Here is an 18529-nt window from a genome sequence, read left to right as displayed (position 1 = left end):
CTTCCGTAGGAATGTAGTTTGTATCAACCTGACAAAAACTGGCTAGCATAGGTGTTGATCCTGCTGAAAACACAGGGTGAGAAGAACGTGTGCCCCACTCATTCAGCCTCTGAAGTGATGCTCAGGCTGTTGGGTTTCCTGGGGGTCCAGCACAGGAGCTTGGTCTGGCCTGATCTGTGTACATTTGTACACAGTGCTCAGACAGGTCAGTGAAGGTCACAAGCAGGATCTGCTACTTGGTGCTGCCGATCTGGTTTTCCCTCTTCCTTCCTTCCTTCTTTCCTTCTTTCCTTTCTTTCTTCTGACAGGGTCTCATTCTATACCACAGGCTAGCCTCAAACTCACAGGCGTCCTTATGCCTAAACCTCCTGAGTGCCGGAATTGGAGGTATAAACTATCACACATAGCCATGTTTACTCTTTTTTTTTTTTTAAAAGAGGGCATTTAAATTTTTTGTATGTATAAGTGTTTTGTCTGCATATGTGTATGTGCATCATGTGTGTGCCTGGTACCCCTGGGGCCAGAACCTGTGTCTTCTACAAGAGCAGTAAGCGATCGTAAATGCTGAGCTATCTCTGCATGTTTTTCACATTCCTAAACACAGCACGCAACTCTATTGTCATACTTAATAGAAATCTTAATCGACAGCTAGAAATAAAAATGAACAACAATAACAAAAGACCAGTGTAGTAAAGATAGAAACAATGCAAAAGGAAAAAAAAATCCTTATTGCTGTTGCATCTCCAAATCAAGAACAGGGGAGTTTTTTATATAAGAGACACTCTAGGAAGTAGAATTACAGTAATTAAAAATGGAATGTAGATGACAACTTAACAGACAGGATTTAACTGAGCAAAAGCTAAGCCAAGCAGATCGTCTAGAAGGGAGAGTGAAAAAGGCAGAGAGAAAGTAAGTCCATTGGGAGTCTGTGGTGGTTTAGATGACAAATGTCCCTCACACTTGGTCCCCGGTTGGTGGTGCTGTTTTGGAAGGCTGTGGAACCTTTGGGAGGTGGAGCTTTGCCATAAGTGCGACTCTGGGGATGACGTCGATTGTTTATAGTCTAGCAATGTTTTACTGTTGACTCTGTTTTCTGCTTGAGGTAGAGGATGTGCACTCTCAGCTCTCTGCTCCCGCATCCACACCTGTTGCCTTGCCTCGCCACCATCCCTCTGCAACCATAAGCTCAACTAAACCGTCGCTTCCACAAGTTGCTTTGGTTATGGTGTTTTATCACACTAACAGACAGGTAACTACGTAGAGGTTCAGTGTGGGAAGTCAAAATCTGGGCAGCGGGGCATTCCCGACAGGGAAGTGATTCCTGGGCACTGAAGGGTGAATCCCCAGAAGTGAAAGCCCCGGAGTTACAGATCTCAGCACCAAGGAGAGAAAAGAGAGTGAGCAACCAGGGAGCAGAACGATTTCAGATTTCTCCAGAGCCATGCTAGATATTGGATGGCATTGGAGGAATGCCTTCCAAACTGAAAGAGAAATGGTTACTGCTTAGAAGGGTATACACAGGCAAAACTATCAATCAAGGGATGGACAAACAATTATATGACAGAATTTATGGTAAGCAGAGATGCTAAGAAATGGTACTATGAGCTATTTTAGGTATATGTCCCAAATGGGCGAGCTTCTTTTCTTTGGTCTGGGTTTAATTTTGTTTCTTTAACCAAAAAGCCGTCTTTAGATGTCTATGTGATTAAACTTGCCAAAAAAGTTTTGTTGTTATTGTTTTAATTTTTTGCCTCAAACAATATTTAAAAACATTTATTTGTGTCCAGTACATAGAAAGTAGATACGAGGGTTGAATAAAGATGTTTTAGGTTAAAAAAAAAAATCCATTCCCTAGAAGCTATTTAGGGATGTGTTCCATCCAAAAGAGGGGAGGATTTGAAGAGGAGGAAGAGAGGGGATTCAGGGAAGAGGAGACCCAACACAAGGGAGAAGAAAAGAAATCCAATCCGGCACCTACCAGAGCTTTCCAGGGGATTTTCTCCAAGAAAAGGAGCTTGCTAGATAGCTGAGCAGCTAATGGCTTGAAAAGAGATTTAGACAAAAGGCAGAAAGTTTAAAGTTGCATTAGTGATAAGTTCCCAAGAGGAGGGGGAAAAAAAAAAAGAAAAGAAAAACAGAGAGAAAACAAGACCATTATCTCTAGGGAAACCAAAACTACGCAGGAAAGAAAACAACCATTATTAGCCTATTCACAACTGTACAGTTGGACTGTTAACACTGACTATTGATCTGACAAAGCTACAAATGGTTTTATTGAGAGGAGTGTGTGGGAATAAGGGTGAGGTTGTAGGAAGGAATAGAAGTTCAGTTGTCACCAGAAATGCAGGAGGTCAGCACATTAGGTTCAAAGAAAAAAAAAAATTGAAGACGTCGTAGTAAGTATGCTGTCTAGAGATGTGCAGATAAGTACCAATGGTTTTCTCTTTGGAGATTTGTAAGTCATGGTTGCTGGGAAGATGGAAGTGGGGCAAAGGGTGGCACTTGCTGCATGTCATGTAATCTTGTACAACCCATTGGTTCTTTAAATATATGATTATGTATTTGATAATCATAAAATTAAAGATAGCTTTAGTAGTGTCTGTTGTGTCACGAGGACCTCATAATTAGTTTTTAATCATTATTGTGTTGAAATGGGCCAGGTGTGAAGGGAAGTGAGAATCTTTCTTTAAGGATGATGATGATGATGATGATGATGATGATGATGATGGTGCCCCTGCTGCTGCTGCTGCTGCTGGGGCACCCAGGTAACACAGCTTGAGTAGAGGTTAGAAGACAACTTTCATGAGTTGCTTCTCTTCATCCTCTATGGGATCGTGGAATTAAATTCAGGCTGTCAGGCATTTGTGGCATCTCATAGGCTCAGGAGAACCTTTCTGGATATAAAACAGCCTTTAGCTCAAAATGATCTGTGTGATGATCTGACTGTTAAACTTCAGTGGAGACATGGAGGCCTATACTTTCTCGAGAATTAAGAAGAATGAAGCCAAGTCCTCTATGGTGGATGTCCACACTGTGTTTGGGATGTCACACTTCATTTCTTACGGCTCTGTTTACACTTCAAGCCACTGTGTCTGCGTTGGGACACAGTTCAAGGATGGAGTCCTGCGGGACACCTGAGCACTTGTGAGGAAACTCCAAGAAAACACAACAGCAGCCTTGTGACCTCGGTTTCTTCAAAGCACAAAACTGTTCTTAGAATGTGTTTTTCATGCTTCTCCCAAGGGTAGCGGACAGGGCTTACTTCATGCACATCCGTGGAAAGACATGTTTTTGCCACGTGAGGCTTGTTCTTGTGACTGTACACTTTGCTCAGGTGACTCTCCTTACCTGTCAGACTGTAGATTGTCTGATGCTCTGAATAAAGTTGGCTGTCAGGTGAGACTCCAGCTCCCAACACCTTTAGGCAAAGCTCTCCCAAGTTCATGCCGCCAACTAGAGCTGTAAATGGCACTGATGCTTATGATTATCTTCATAGGACAGCTGGGAAAGAGTCTTGGAAGGGTTAACGTTGTTCCCTGTGTCTGGGAGTGGAGCCCAGCTTTGAAGCCTAAGGCTGCACTCCTCCCTCACCCTCTCCACCCCCAGCAGCAGAGAGCTTACAGGCTCAATCCTGAATGACAGCCTCACAATAGAGTCATGCAGAAAGTCCGGATGTGTGGAGGACTGGCAAGGTCCAGCTACATCTGTGTACTCTTGCCAGCGAACAGACCTTTGGGCTGATGCCCTAGTTACAGACCAGGGGGCTGCCCTTCTGTTCTGGGGTTTGCAGAGAACCCAGCCCCAACAGTTTAACAGCACAGAACCAACATACTATTGTTTAATTTCACAGATCCCGCCCCTGCCGCCTCCCCCCCCCCCCAGGACAATTTGTTCTCTTTTCATCCCGGTAAGATGAGTGAGGCCTGAATGTAAACAGAATATTCCTCCTGCTCCAAATGAAGTCGGGACACTTGAACCAAAGGACGTCACAGGGCACGCAAGTGAGACTTTTGCCTTACCTTTGTCCAGCTGGCCAGACCTTTTCACTTCACCGGTCTAGTCACCTTCAATGACTGGAAGATGTAGGGGCCCCTGGAGCTGCACAAATTTGGATTTCTATTGTATTTATGCTTTGTGTATATTGTACATTGCTATTGTTTGCATAGAGTCCTTAATATGCAGTGCAAGTTGGCCCCAAACTCACAATCCTCCTGCCTCAGCATCCTTTCCAGAGTTTTCTGAGTTTATAGGTGTGTAGCACCTTACCTGCATTTGAAATGTGTATTACAGGAAGTGTGGAATGTGCACGAGTCAGGGTAAATTGGGAAGGAGATGGCATCTCCATAAAGGTCGACAGTGTACATTTTGGCTGCCTGATCTTTTTACTGAGGTGGAGGGAGTAGTAAGGAACCCAGGAGGAATGGCAAAGGCCCTCAGGCCAGCAACAGTGGGGAGCTCTCACCACTCTAGGCTTACCGTTTACCAGATCTCCAGTAGAAATGTATATAGAACAGCTGTTCAGAGCTGTTGAGATCATGGGCGGTGGTGTGTGTGTGTGTGTGTGTGTGTGTGTGTGTGTGTGTGTGTGTGTGTGTGTGTTACAGTACCTTCCAAATGGACTGTAAGGACTGAGTTTGGGAATGAACATTTTCCTGCACCTCCTCCTCCATCACCCACCAGTGTCTCCCCTTGGGTGAACCCAACTAGAGGGCAGAAGGCAAAGGGATGCATTCATATGTCCCTACTGGTTGGCTCCCAAGGACAAGGAGCAGAACGGAGACAAGATGGTGGGTCTTGGTGACAGAAAGAGACACTTAAACACAGGTTCACCTGTGGCTCCAATTTGTGCAGTTCTGGTGTGGGCCCTTTTTCCTGCTTCCTTTGTGCATTTTTGCCACCTTTAGATCCAGTTCTGCAAGCGGTGCCAGCTCTTCTCAAGGATGTGAGCACTCTCAGCGAGTATATTTTTATTGTGAAGACATCTGCCCCTTCTTGCCAGCCAAAAACAACATATGGAAACGTTTCCCACATTTTCACCAGGGGGCACTCACTCCTTTTCCATGGATGGCTAGAAAGGCTTTTTTGTAAGTATTTGCTAGCCAAAATAGAATCCTTTTTCGTAGGCACAGTGACTGTTGGAACAGCTCTGTCCTAAAGTGATTTCTATGTAGCTAAACAGTGTTTCTGTTTGAGAGACGACTGGACTCTAGGATGCCTTCTTGGTAAATGTTTAGGGCCAGCTTGCACACTGCCTGGAAAGTGTTTGGGTCTCAATGCTGCCTTATTCTGCCATTAAGATGAACAAAGCCAAGAAGACTTTGAAAAGATAATCTGCATGCCTAATTTGTAGGTACTTTTTTTTTTTTTTTTAAACAGCTGAAACCCAACCAATGAAAGCAGGTTTTGAAATTCCTCTCTATACGGACTGCCTTGTACCCATCCCCATGACTCATAGCCATGGGTAAATGGAGGGTCCTGGGGGAAATATGCTTTCTCAAGTATGGATTCTTCCAAATGGAAAGACATTTGTTTGCTATCATATCAATCTATTAGCTGTGAAAGTGACACACAGTTTGTCAAAGGATCCGTGCAGTCAGCCAAGCAGTATAGCAGCACATTAGGGGAGGGGCTTGCTTCTGTTAAGAATGAATCATGTTTGAGGCTTGGTAAAAAAAAAAAAAAAAAAAAAAAAAAAATGTGGATCTCTGATCCCTTTTCCATGAGCACTGTATTATAACTTCAGAGAAATACAAAGACTTATTCAAATGAACAGAGTGGAGAATGGGGGAAAAATTGGTTTCTCTTATCCTATTGGAGACTTGGCATAGAGGGTATTTGATCTGTCAAAGAGTCAACCGATCACTCAGTCATCAAAGGATAGATTAACATTGGCCTGTGTCGTTGACTAGAGCTTGTCCTAAAGTCTGGAGACTGTATGGTATAATGGAGAAGAACAAAAGCTTTGGCATCAAATCAATCTGGATTCAAATCTTGGCTCCATCACTTATCTCTACAATCTTGGGAAATTTGAGTTAACCTCTTGAGCCTTAAGTTTTCTGACATACAAACTGGAGAGAATTATATTATCTACTTAATGGTCTCGGTGTCGAGATTAAGGTAATAACCCAAGTAACGTTTCTGTTGCACAAAAACAATGAGTAGTGGTAGGTATTGCCATGATCTTAATAATCCAACCCCATTCGGAAGACTGGAATACTTACTGTGGTTATATAACAAGGAAATAATCACATGGGTCGAAGTAATTTATTACTTGGCTTTTTTCCCCCTTCAATTAACTTTAGTAGCCAGCTATGGTAGTGCTAATTAGTTATTTAAAAAACAACAGCTGTCTGAGTGAGTTTACTGTCATAAAAACACAGGATCTTAGAGCTGGGAAGACTAACAGATTCATTTCATCCAAACCTCTTTTAACACGAAGGGAATCTTTTAAAAAAACATCTTTAAAATAAAGCCAATTTATCTACATAGCTATAAATAGAAACTGTGGCCAAATAATCAGAGTAGCTTGCTGACTGAAGCTGTGTTTACCCACTAGCCCCTTCTCACAAATCAGTGCGTCCCCACGATCAGGAGTGACTTCTTTTTATTTTCTGTATTCCAGCTCCTGCTAAGTCTATTTTTATTACTTCCTGTTGATTCTGAAGCATGTTAGAGAATCTTGTAACCTAGCTCTCAATGAAAAATTAAAAAATACTCTCTAGAGTGATAGATTTAATGCAATCCTTATTGAAATGGCAAGGCCACCACTTTCAGAAATGAACAAGCTTAAACACAGACACACACATATTCACACTCACTCTCTCTTTTCCTCTCTCACACACACTTACACTCACAAGCACAAACACACACCGTTCCAGACAACCAAAGCAATACTGAGAAAGAAAACTGAAATTGTATGTATTACACTTTCTGACCTAACATTACGAAGTTATCTTACTTAAAATAACATGATACATAGCCTTCCCAAACTTAAGATAGACCATGGAACCATAATAATAACAAATAAAAACAGTATGGTACCATCACAAAAATAGACATGTAGAGTAATGTTATAAAACAGAAGACCAAGATATAAGTCTACATAGTTGTAGTCACTTGATTTTTGAAAAAAAAAAAAAATGTCAAAAAGTACACACTGGAGAAAAGGCAGCATCTTTAAAAAAATGATTCTGGGAAAAATGAATGTGCAGCATGAAGAAGAATTAAACTAGATCCTTATCTCTCACCCTGTACAAAAATCAATTCCAAATGGATCAAAGACCTTAATGTAATCTCTGAACTTATATAAACAAAGAACTGAATGTAAACTCCAAAACTCTGAACATTGGTAGAGAAAAGGTCAGAAACATGTTATAAAAGATTGACATAGATACAGACTTTCTAAATAGGAACCCGATTTCCTAGGACATAAGATCAACAACTGACAAATGGGGTTCATAGAATTAAACAAACAAACAAACAAAAAGCCCTCAAACCTTCTGTATAGCAGAGGAAACAGTCAGTTGTACGAAAAGGCAACCTACAAAATGGGAGAAAACCCTTGCCAGCTATACATCTAACAGGGGATTGGTGTCTGGAGTACATGTAAAGAACTCAGAAAACTAAAATAAATACCCAGGAAGTAAATACCCAGTTAACAACTGGGCTTTGGAATGGAACAGAAAGTTCTCAAAGGATGAAATATAAATAGTTAGGAAGTATTTTTGAAAGTGTTCAAAATATTACTATTCATCAAGCAAGTGCACATTTGCTTTTAAGACTATTTTTGAAACCACCCCTATCAGAATGGCTGTCATTATTGTTGAGAAAGCAACTGATAATAAATGCTGGCATTGGTGTGGGGAGAGGGGAGTCCTTATACACTTCTGATAGGAACGTAAACTGGTTTAGCCACTGTGGGAATCAGTGTGGACATTTCTCAAAAAGCTAGATGGAAAGATGATATCTTTTAAGGCCGAATAGTGCTTCTTCTAGAAGCCAGGGGTTGTTCAACAAAACTCCCAGTGTCATGGATGGGGTACTACCCCACACGAGTTGCGGGTCAGGGAGTCATCCAAAGTCCCCGAATGACATAAGTTTCTGTAATTCCTCTTGGTTGTCCATAGAACTAAGTGATAAGAACCCATCACTGAAGATACCACACACTTCGGTTACAGGATGGAGAGAAAGCAAGCTGGAATTGAGTCGGAAGTTTTCTCCCTGCTTACTAGTTTCTACAGCACCAGAAAGTGCTGGGGGAAACAGACACATTAGTGCTCTTACCCTTCTGTGAACCTATGAACTACAAAAACGACCTGCTAGGCAAGATGTGCACAGTGGCATGGTTTCTTTTCCAAAAGACAAAAATGCTTTATGAGCAGATATTGGCTCACTCCATAGGAGGGACTCATACCGGGTATTGTAAACCCAGTCAAAACCCATGGCCCACCAGGGAATAGGTTCTAGGGGGAAGAATACACTACTATTGCTTTGTTAAATGGACATTTCTGGTTATACTCATACAGATCAGTGCTGTTCTCAGCCTCGGTCAGAGAAGTTTCTGTTTGCAGCGAGCACTGGTTAACGCAGAGACTCAAAACTGGCCAAAGTGCTGATAGTAACTAGTTGTTGAGTGTTAGGTCTTAGAAACCCTAGGGAGGGAAAATTGCTAACTGTGGTGTCTATTAACATTTCAAAGCAGAAGCTGGCCAGCTCTCCCAGAATTCCTCAGTACCTGTGGCTTCTCCCAGCACTTCTAACTCCTGCACCCTGCCCTAAACCTCTCCCTCCTAGTGGCCCGGGTTTCTGTTTCCTTCCTCCAGCCAGATCCTCATATAACTCAGCCATTTTGGTTCCACAGCACTCTGAATCTGTGGCTCAGGCTTCCGGTGTTGGTAGCCATCTCTTCTCTCTCTCTTTCTTCCTCCCCTTCTCTCCTCTCAAAATCTAGGTTTTGTCTGTCAGCCATGGTCAGCCTGGACTCCTCCCTCTACCTGCTTTCTCCCTTATAGTTAACAACAAAAATCTCCATACCTTAGAGTAGTCTGCTGTTGCATCCCTTCCGACCAGTGGAAAATAAGGACGCGACCCAAGCGTTCTTCTCCAGGCAGTTTATTCAGGAACCTTTTCAGCAAGCTTCTTCTTCTCCCGCTTGCTCGCTTCTCCTCCCCCAACACCTCCGTGCCCCTTTACATCCTCTGCCTCAACCAATCAGCAGCCCTTACGTCGGTAGCTCCAATTGGTTCCCGACAAGGCGGGATGCATACGTCAAAGCAAAACGCGGCCCACAACCCAAATTAGGACTTGTTTACCAGGAGCAGAATTGCAAGTCATCCTGCCTGGCAGGTTGCCAGGTGCCATCTTAGCGAGGGCGATAGCTTCAGCTTCCCACAGTCCCCCCTTCTTTATTTTAAACTGCAACAGGTAGGAGTAGAGGTCTGATCTCCAGCCTCTTCCGGGGCATGGGTACTTGATGGTGCTGTCGCGGATGTAGCACTCAGGCATCCGCCAGATCTTGTCGCCATCCCGGGACATGTAGATGATCTCCCGCAGGTTGATGTTTATCCAGTTGTCGCATTTTACCAGGCGCCCGTTGTATGTCTCCCCATTTTTTAGCTCCACCAGCATGGGGGTGATTCTGTGATGTCTTCAGCAGCGACAAGGGGAGTATCTTCTCAGTGAAAGACCCCCGCCTCTGCTGAGCTGCTTGACTTGAGTAACGCCATTTTGCAAAGCAGAACTGGTGCAGGGTAACCGCCAACCCACCACACCCTAAGAGAGCCAGATGTCCCCCACTCCACCCTGCCGAACAAGATATCTGTGGTCAGCCACCTGGCCCCTAGCAAAAGTCCCTGATGTACCCAGATAACGGTCGGGCCCGCCCCGACTTCCCCGTTCCGAGAAACGAGCCATGACCCCAGTTTGCCCTGGCCTCATTTAAATCAGCCAATCAGAACCCTGTAACCAAGCTTCTCGCTTCTGTGCCCGCGCTTCTGCTCTCAAACCCTATAAAAACCCAGTTCCCCAGCTCGTGCGCGCGCCAGTCCTCCGAATGACTAGGACGCCCCGGGTACCTGTGTATCTGAATAAAGCCTCTTGCAGTTGCAACCGAACAACTTGGTCTCGCTGGTCCTTTGGGAGGGTCTCCCTGAAGGAGGACACCCACGGTTGGGGTCTTTCATTTGGAGGTCCCACCGAGATCAGGACCCCCGCCCAGGGACCACCGACCCAAATTCGGGAGGTGAGTTGCCGGCATTTCTTATTTGTCCGTTCCTGTCTGTGTGTACTTTCACTCTGTAATCCGTACGGCTCAGCTGGGTCGATCTGTATTTGGCGGAAACCAGAAGGAGCTGACGGGCTCGGACTTCTTTTCCGTGACTTTCGGGAGACGTCCTGAAAGTGTCTGGGGTCCATTGGACCCATCTGGTTGGAGACACGGTCCGACACCTTGGAATTTTCGGGGCTTCGCCCCTGACCGAGGGATACGTGCCTCATCTGGGAGACGAGGGATCCAGACCCTCTCTAAGTTCTCCATCTGAATTTTTACTTTCACTTTGGCGCCGTAGTCGTGCCGCGCGGCTTGTTTGTGTTAGTGTCATTCTGATATTTCTAGTTGTACTTGTGTGTCTATTTGTGTCCGAGAGAATGGGACAGTCCGTAACCACTCCCTTAAGTCTTACTTTACAGCATTGGAAAGATGTCCGGACTAAGGCTCGCAACCTCTCGGTGGAAGTCCGGAAAGGAAAATGGGAGACCTTTTGTTCCTCAGAGTGGCCTACCTTTGGTGTCCATTGGCCACGGGATGGCAGTTTTGACCTATCTCTTATCTTGCAGGTTAAATCAAAAGTGATGGACCCAGGACCCCATGGGCACCCGGACCAAGTCCCATACATTATCACCTGGGAGGAGCTGGCCCGGGATCCCCCTCCCTGGGTCAAGCCCTTTACCACTCCCACTCCTCCTCTCGTTCCCTCTGCTCCCGCTCTGCCCCCTCCCCTTACACCTTCTAGGTCCACCCTGTATCCGGCAGTGACCAAGCCTGTAGGAGACTGTCCTCCAAAGGACACAAAGACCCCGCCAGTCCTGCCGCTGGAGGAGGATCTCCTCCTGGATCTCCTCACCGAGGAGCCCCCGCCCTATCGGGGACCATACCTCCGGCAGGAGGCTCCGGCGCCTGACCCTGCCCAAAGCCTGGGAGAGGCAGCAGCCGCCAGCCCTCCGGCGGAGCCGTCTCCGATAGCTGGGCGACTGAGGGGACACCGAGAGCCCCCTCCAGACTCCACTTCACAGGCTCTTCCCCTGCGCACTGGGGCGGACGGTCGGCCCCAGTATTGGCCTTTCTCTGCCTCTGATCTTTATAATTGGAAAAACAATAACCCCTCCTTCTCTAAAGATCCCACTAAACTGACTGCTCTCATTGAGTCTATCCTGGTGACCCATCAGCCCACTTGGGATGACTGTCAGCAGCTGTTACAGGTTCTCCTGACCACGGAGGAAAAGCAGAGGGTTGTCCTAGAGGCTCGTAAGAATGTCCCGGGGGCCAACGGGCAGCCCACCCAGCTGCCGAATGAAATTAATAGTGCCTTCCCCTTGGAGAGACCTGATTGGGACTTCGCCACCGAGGAGGGTAAGAACCACCTACGACTCTATCGCCAGTTGCTAATGGGGGGTCTCCACGGGGCTGCTTGATGCCCCACTAATCTGGCCCTGGTTAAATTAGTCACTCAGAAGCCTGATGAGTCTCCCTCTGCCTTTCTAGAGAGATTAAAAGAGGCCTTCCGGGTGTACACTCCTTATGACCCTGAAAACCCCACCCAAGCCACTAACTTAGCCATGTCCTTTATTTGGCAGTCAGCCCCAGACATTAAAAGGAAGTTGGAGAGAATTGAAGGATTAAGAGAAAGTTCCATGCAAGATTTGTTGAAAGAAGCTGAAAAGATTTTTAATAAGAGAGAGACTCCAGAGGAGAGAGATGAGAGATTAAGGAGAGAGGCTGAGGAAAGAGAGAGTGTGCGAGAACGTAAGCAAAATAAGGAATTTAGCAAACTATTGGCCACCGTAGTAACAGGACAGAGACAGAATAGACAGGACCAGGGAGGACGAAGGGGCCCCCGGCTGGACAAGGACCAATGCACCTACTGTAAAGAAAAAGGTCATTGGGCTCGCGACTGCCCAAAGAAACCCAAGGGATCTCGGAAACCTACACCCCAGAGCTCCCTACTCAACCTGGAAGAAGAATAGGGGGGTCAGGGTCAGGAGCCCCCCCCTGAACCCCGGATAACCCTAAATGTGGGGGGGCAACCGGTCACCTTCCTGGTGGACACTGGGGCCCAACACTTGGTCCTTACAACTGCACCGGGCTCTCTCTTCAATAAATCGGCCTGGGTCCAAGGAGCCACTGGAGGAAAACGGTACCAGTGGACAACAGAACGGCAAGTGCACCTGGCTTCCGGTAAGGTGACTCATTCCCTCCTACATGTTCCTGACTGTCCTTACCCTCTACTAGGGAGGGACCTCCTGACAAAACTAAAGGCACAGATTTACTTTGAAGGGCCCAAGGCACGAGTTACGGGGCCCCAAGGACAACCCCTCCACGTGCTCGTCCTACATATGGAAGATGAGTACAGGCTACATGAGACTGAGGGAGAACTCCAGGTATCCGCTCCAGACGAGTGGCTTAAAAGGTTCCCATTAGCCTGGGCCGAGACAGGAGGAATGGGATTGGCTTCTCGCCAAGCCCCTTTACTGGTTCCACTCAAAGCCACCGCCTCCCCTGTCTCTATCAAGCAATATCCCATGTCCCAGGAGGCCTACCAGGGGATTAGGCCCCATATTAAGAGACTACTGGACCAGGGGATCCTAGTGCCTTGCCAGTCACCCTGGAACACCCCACTACTTCCAGTTAAAAAGCCGGGCACCGGGGACTATCGCCCAGTACAAGATCTGAGGGAGGTCAATAAATGGGTGGAAGACATACATCCCACCGTGCCCAACCCATACAACCTGTTGACTGGATTGGCCCCAACACATACTTGGTACACGGTGCTGGATTTGAAAGATGCGTTCTTTTGCTTGAGGCTCCATCCCAAGAGCCAGCAGATATTTGCTTTTGAATGGAAAGATGCTGAATTAGGGATTTCTGGACAATTGACCTGGACCCGACTCCCTCAGGGGTTCAAAAATAGCCCCACCCTGTTTGATGAGGCATTGCACAGAGACTTGGCTGACTTCAGGGTTCAACACCCGACGTTAATCCTGCTCCAGTATGTAGATGACCTGCTCTTGGCCTCCAAGACTAGGGAAGGCTGCCAGGAAGGGACAGAAGCTCTGCTGAAAGCCCTTGGTGAATTGGGGTACCGAGCCTCGGCCAAGAAGGCACAGATATGTCAACAACAGGTGACTTATCTGGGGTACCAGATTAGAGAAGGGAAGAGGTGGTTGACAGAAGCCCGGAAGCAGGCTATCCTGCAAATCCCTGCCCCTAGGAATCCTAGACAACTAAGAGAATTCCTGGGCACCGCCGGGTTCTGTCACCTCTGGATTCCAGGGTTCACAGAAATGGCTGCGCCGCTCTATCCCCTCACCAAACAGGGGACACTCTTTACTTGGAAAAAAGAACAGCAGCAGGCGTACACAGCCATAAAAGAGGCCCTGCTGTCTGCTCCCGCGCTAGGCCTCCCAGACTTGACCAAGCCCTTTGAGCTGTTCGTAGATGAGAAAAAAGGATATGCCAAGGGGGTACTGACCCAGAAACTTGGACCATGGAGGAGGCGTATAGCATACCTATCAAAAAAATTGGACCCGGTGGCCTCAGGGGTGGCCACCATGCCTTAGAATGATAGCCGCCATTGCCCTCTTGACCAAAGACTCTGGCAAGCTCACCATGGGACAGCCAATAACCATCCTGGCTCCCCATGCAGTAGAGGCCTTGGTTAAGCAACCTCCAGATAGATGGCTCTCCAACGCTCGCATGACTCATTATCAGGCCCTACTGCTGGATACCGACAAGATCCAGTTCGGTCCAACGGTAGCCTTAAATCCTGCCTCCATGCTCCCCCTGCCGGAAGGCCCAGAGACTCACGACTGTCTCCAGATTCTGGCAGAAGCCCATGGTACTAGGCCTGATCTGACTGATCAGCCCCTCCTAAACGCTGATCATACCTGGTACACCGATGGGAGCAGTTTTATAAAAGACGGAGAACGCAGAGCAGGAGCTGCCATCACCACTACAACAGAAGTGATCTGGGCCACCACATTACCCTCAGGTACGTCAGCCCAGAAAGCAGAGCTCATCACCCTAACCCAGGCACTCCAACTGGCAGAAGGTAAGAGACTGAATGTATATACTGATAGCTGCTACGCCTTCGCCACTGCCCATATACACGGGGAAATTTATAGGAGGAGAGGCCTCCTCACCTCAGAAGGGAAAGAGATCAAAAATAAACCAGAGATACTAGCTTTATTAAAAGCTCTTTTTCTCCCCAAAGGGGTTAGCATCATGCACTGCCCCGGGCATCAAAAGGGAGACAGTCCAGAGGCACTAGGAAACCGGTTGGCAGATAAAGCTGCCAAAGAGGCCGCACTCGGTCCACAGAGCCACCTCATAATCACCCAGGTTCTCACAGAAGGAGAATACGAAGAGGAGGACTTGGGAGAGGGTGATTGGAAGTACGAGGAGAAAGACCTGGAGGTGCTCCAGAAAATGGGAGCCTTCCACGACACAGTAAAGAACCAATGGGTGTATCAAGACAAGGTCGTGGTCCCTCACAAGGCCACAGCATATCTCATTGACTATTTCCATAAGCTGACCCACTTAAGTGCCAAGAAAATGAAGACTCTATTGGACAGAGAAGAAACTGGACTGTATCTCTTGGGCAAAAAGCAGGCCCTGAAGGAAGCCGCAGCTTCCTGTAAAGCCTGTGCCCAGGTAAATTCAAATAAGGCAAGGCCAATACCCGGAACCCGTCAGAGGGGCCACCGTCCAGGGATTTATTGGGAAATTGACTTCACAGAAATCAAGCCCGGCATGTATGGTTACAAGTACTTACTAGTTTTTATAGACACCTTTTCAGGATGGGTAGAGGCCTATCCCACCAAGCATGAGACTGCAAAGGTTGTGACCAAGAAGTTCCTGGAAGAAATCTTCCCTAGGTATGGCATGCCCCAGGTGCTGGGGTTGGATAATGGGCCCACATTCGTCTCCCAGGTAAGTCAGCAGGTGGCCACTTTACTGGGGATAAATTGGAAACTTCATTGTGCGTATCGGCCCCAGAGTTCAGGGCAGGTAGCGCGTATGAATAGAACCATTAAGGAGACTCTAACTAAATTAACGCTTGCAACTGGCACTAGAGACTGGGTGACCCTCCTCCCGTTAGCCTTATATTGGGCCCAAAACACTCCTGGCCCCCATGGGCTCATGCCTTTTGAGATTCTGTATGGAACTCCCCCTCCTGTTGTCAACTTCCTTGACTCCAACATTGCCTCGTTTGCTAACAGTCCTTCTTTGCAAGCCCACTTGCAGGCCCTGCAGATCGTCCAGCAAGAAGTCTGGAAGCCCCTGGCGGCTGCCTACCAAGACCAGCTGGACAGGCCCGTGGTGCCCCACCCTTTTCAGATTGGAGACTCCGTGTGGGTGTGCCGCCACCAGAGGAAGAACCTAGAGCCTCGCTGGAAGGGACCGTATACTGTGCTGTTGACCACTCCTACTGCCCTGAAAGTGGATGGCATTGCTGCCTGGGTACACGCTTCCCACGTCAAGGCCGCCCACGAGACATCAAAAACTCGGGAATCAGATCAACAACGGTCTTCATGGAAACTCCATCGCACTCCAAACCCTTTAAAGATAAGACTCACCCGCAGCTAATCCCTACCCTTCTCCTAATGATTCTTAACAGTTCAAGGGGTGGAGCATCCCCTCACCAGGTCCATAACTATACCTGGGTTGTGTGGGATGGTGAGGGCAATGCTCTCACTTCAGTGAGTCGGGTGACACGCCCGGCCTCATGGTTTCCTGAGTTACATCTCGACCTCGCTCGCGCTATGCCCCTAGGGTCCTACGCTAGAATGTGGACTGAACAGCATAGAATACACTTCTATATGTGTCCCTCCCAGGTCGGGGCAACTCAGCAAGGAAAATGTGGTTCCGTGATTGACCTTTACTGTAAGTCCTGGGAATGTGAGGAATTTGCCACCCAATGGAAGCCCACCTCTACCGGGCTTATCCAACTGGTTTGGGACCCCCTCCCCCGCGGTTGTGGATGGGCTGTCAATCCGGACGCTAGGGAAGACCCTCCCAAGACATGCAACACACTTAAGCTTTCCTTCACAAGCAGAGGAAAAGAATATCCGGGGTGGCTAAAGGGTAAATATTATGGGCTCCGTCTGTGGAAAACAGGGACCTATGGGGGAAAAATACACCTACAGTTACTTCGTCAAGAAAAACCCCCTCTCCCCGTCGGGCCCAACCTCGTATTGGCAGAAAGGAGACGCCCATCCAAGACACGCCTACCCCAGCCCTATGTACCCCCAGTGAAGCGCCTGACCCCCACCATTGCTAGTTCCCTTGACCCAAGTTCCCCGGCGCAAGTCTCTAGGCCCAGTACTGGAGATAGGCTCCTCGACCTAATAAGTGGGGCCTACCAGGCTCTTAATTACACCAAACCAGAGAAAACTCAGGAGTGTTGGCTTTGTCTGGTCTCTACTCCACCCTATTATGAGGGGGTAGCCATCACTGGAAATCTCACCAATTTAACCAACCCCTCTACCCCATGTGATTCCCCCTCCCGACACGGACTAACCTTGTCCGAGGTTACGGGCCAGGGAATTTGCGTTGGGTCCGTTCCACCGACCCATCAGGCCCTCTGCAACTTCACCCTTAAGGTCTACCCTGGGCCCTATTATCTCAAAGGACCCAGTGGAACTTATTGGGTTTGCAAGACAGGTCTGACACCATGTGTGTCCGCTCAGCTTCTCAAAAATGTTTCAGATTTTTGTATCCTTATAGAATTATGGCCTAAAGTGGTGTATCATGAGTCAGAGCAAATTTACCTGCATTTTGAAGGGATCCTTAGACACCCGAGAGAGCCGGTTTCAATCACCTTGGCACTCATCCTAGGAGGGCTAACAGTAGGAGGAATAGCCGCCGGGGTGGGGACTGGGGCCACCGCTTTAGTAAAAACTCATCAGTTTTACCAATTACAACAGGCCATGCACGTCGATTTACAGGCCCTTGAAGAGGCAGTAAGTAATTTAGAAAAATCCTTAACCTCCCTTTCTGAGGTTGTCCTACAGAATAAAAGAGGACTAGATCTCCTCTTTTTACAGGAGGGAGGGCTCTGTGCTGCCCTAAAAGAAGAATGTTGCTTCTATGCAGACCACACTGGGCTAGTAAGAGATAGCATGGCCAAACTTAGAGAGAGGCTCAGATAGCGACAACAGATGTTCTAAGCGGGACAAAGTTGGTACGAAAGCTGGTTCAGTAGGTCCCTGTGGCTGACTACTTTAATTTCCACCATCATGGGCCCCCTGCTAGTTGTCTTATTAATCCTTCTGTTTGGACCCTGCATCCTAAACAGGGTGATACAGTTTGTCAAAGATCGGTTGTCGGTGGTGCAGGCCTTAGTCCTCACACAACAGTACCAACAACTCAGACAAACTGAAGAAAGGACAATCGAATGAAAGATTCCATTCGAAGTTAAAAAAAGAAAATGGGGGAATGAAAGACCCCCGCCTCTGCTGGGCTGCATGACTTGAGTAACGCCATTTTGCAAAGCAGAACTGGTGCAGGGTAACCGCCAACCCACCACACCCTAAGAGAGCCAGATGTCCCCCACTCCACCCTGCCGAACAAGATATCTATGGTCAGCCACCTGGCCCCTAGCAAAAGTCCCTGATGTACCCAGATAACGGTCGGGCCCGCCCCGACTTCCCCGTTCCGAGAAACGAGCCATGACCCCAGTTTGCCCTGGCCTCATTTAAATCAGCCAATCAGAACCCTGTAACCAAGCTTCTCGCTTCTGTGCCCGCACTTCTGCTCTCAAACCCTATAAAAACCCAGTTCCCCAGCTCATGCACGCGCCAGTCCTCCGAATGACTAGGACGCCCCGGGTACCTGTGTATCTGAATAAAGCCTCTTGCAGTGGCAACCGAACAACTTGGTCTCGCTGGTCCTTGGGGAGGGTCTCCCTGAAGAAGGACACCCACGGTTGGGGTCTTTCACTCAGCAGAGACACCTCCGCCGCCGCTCAGCCGTTCGCGCTCCGGCCGGCAGCCTGCCGCGCGCCATGGGCCCAGAGGCCTTGTCCACTGTCTTGTCCCCGAGCCGTTCTCTCGAATGTAGGGAGGAGGCTGAGGCAACTCAGATAGAGGCGGCCCAGGAGCCGAAGGCTCCACCCTGGATTCCAGTTTCTCCATTTTTTGGATCGGCTTTTTTACTTTCTCTTCTGAGTCCTCCCCCTCTGAATCTGATGATATTACAGATTTTGCACCTAACAAGTCCTTAAGTGCGATAAACATAGGGCTGAATGGTAAA

At 47.8% G+C, this 18529-nt stretch overlaps 1 protein-coding gene across 1 annotated transcript; it reads left to right on the top strand.

Moving 5' to 3' along the window:
- Positions 1 to 10644: 10644 nt before the first annotated feature.
- Positions 10645 to 15862, top strand: LOC127209663 (uncharacterized). The gene is given in 2 exon segments (XM_051169343.1): positions 10645 to 13812; positions 13814 to 15862. Coding segments are annotated over 2 exon segments (5217 nt in total).
- Positions 15863 to 18529: the final 2667 nt, after the last annotated feature.

This window comes from Acomys russatus, chromosome 26 (assembly GCF_903995435.1).
Source record: "Acomys russatus chromosome 26, mAcoRus1.1, whole genome shotgun sequence".
Classification (NCBI taxonomy): domain Eukaryota; kingdom Metazoa; phylum Chordata; class Mammalia; order Rodentia; family Muridae; genus Acomys; species Acomys russatus.
This window is presented reverse-complemented; position numbering and strand designations above follow the sequence as displayed.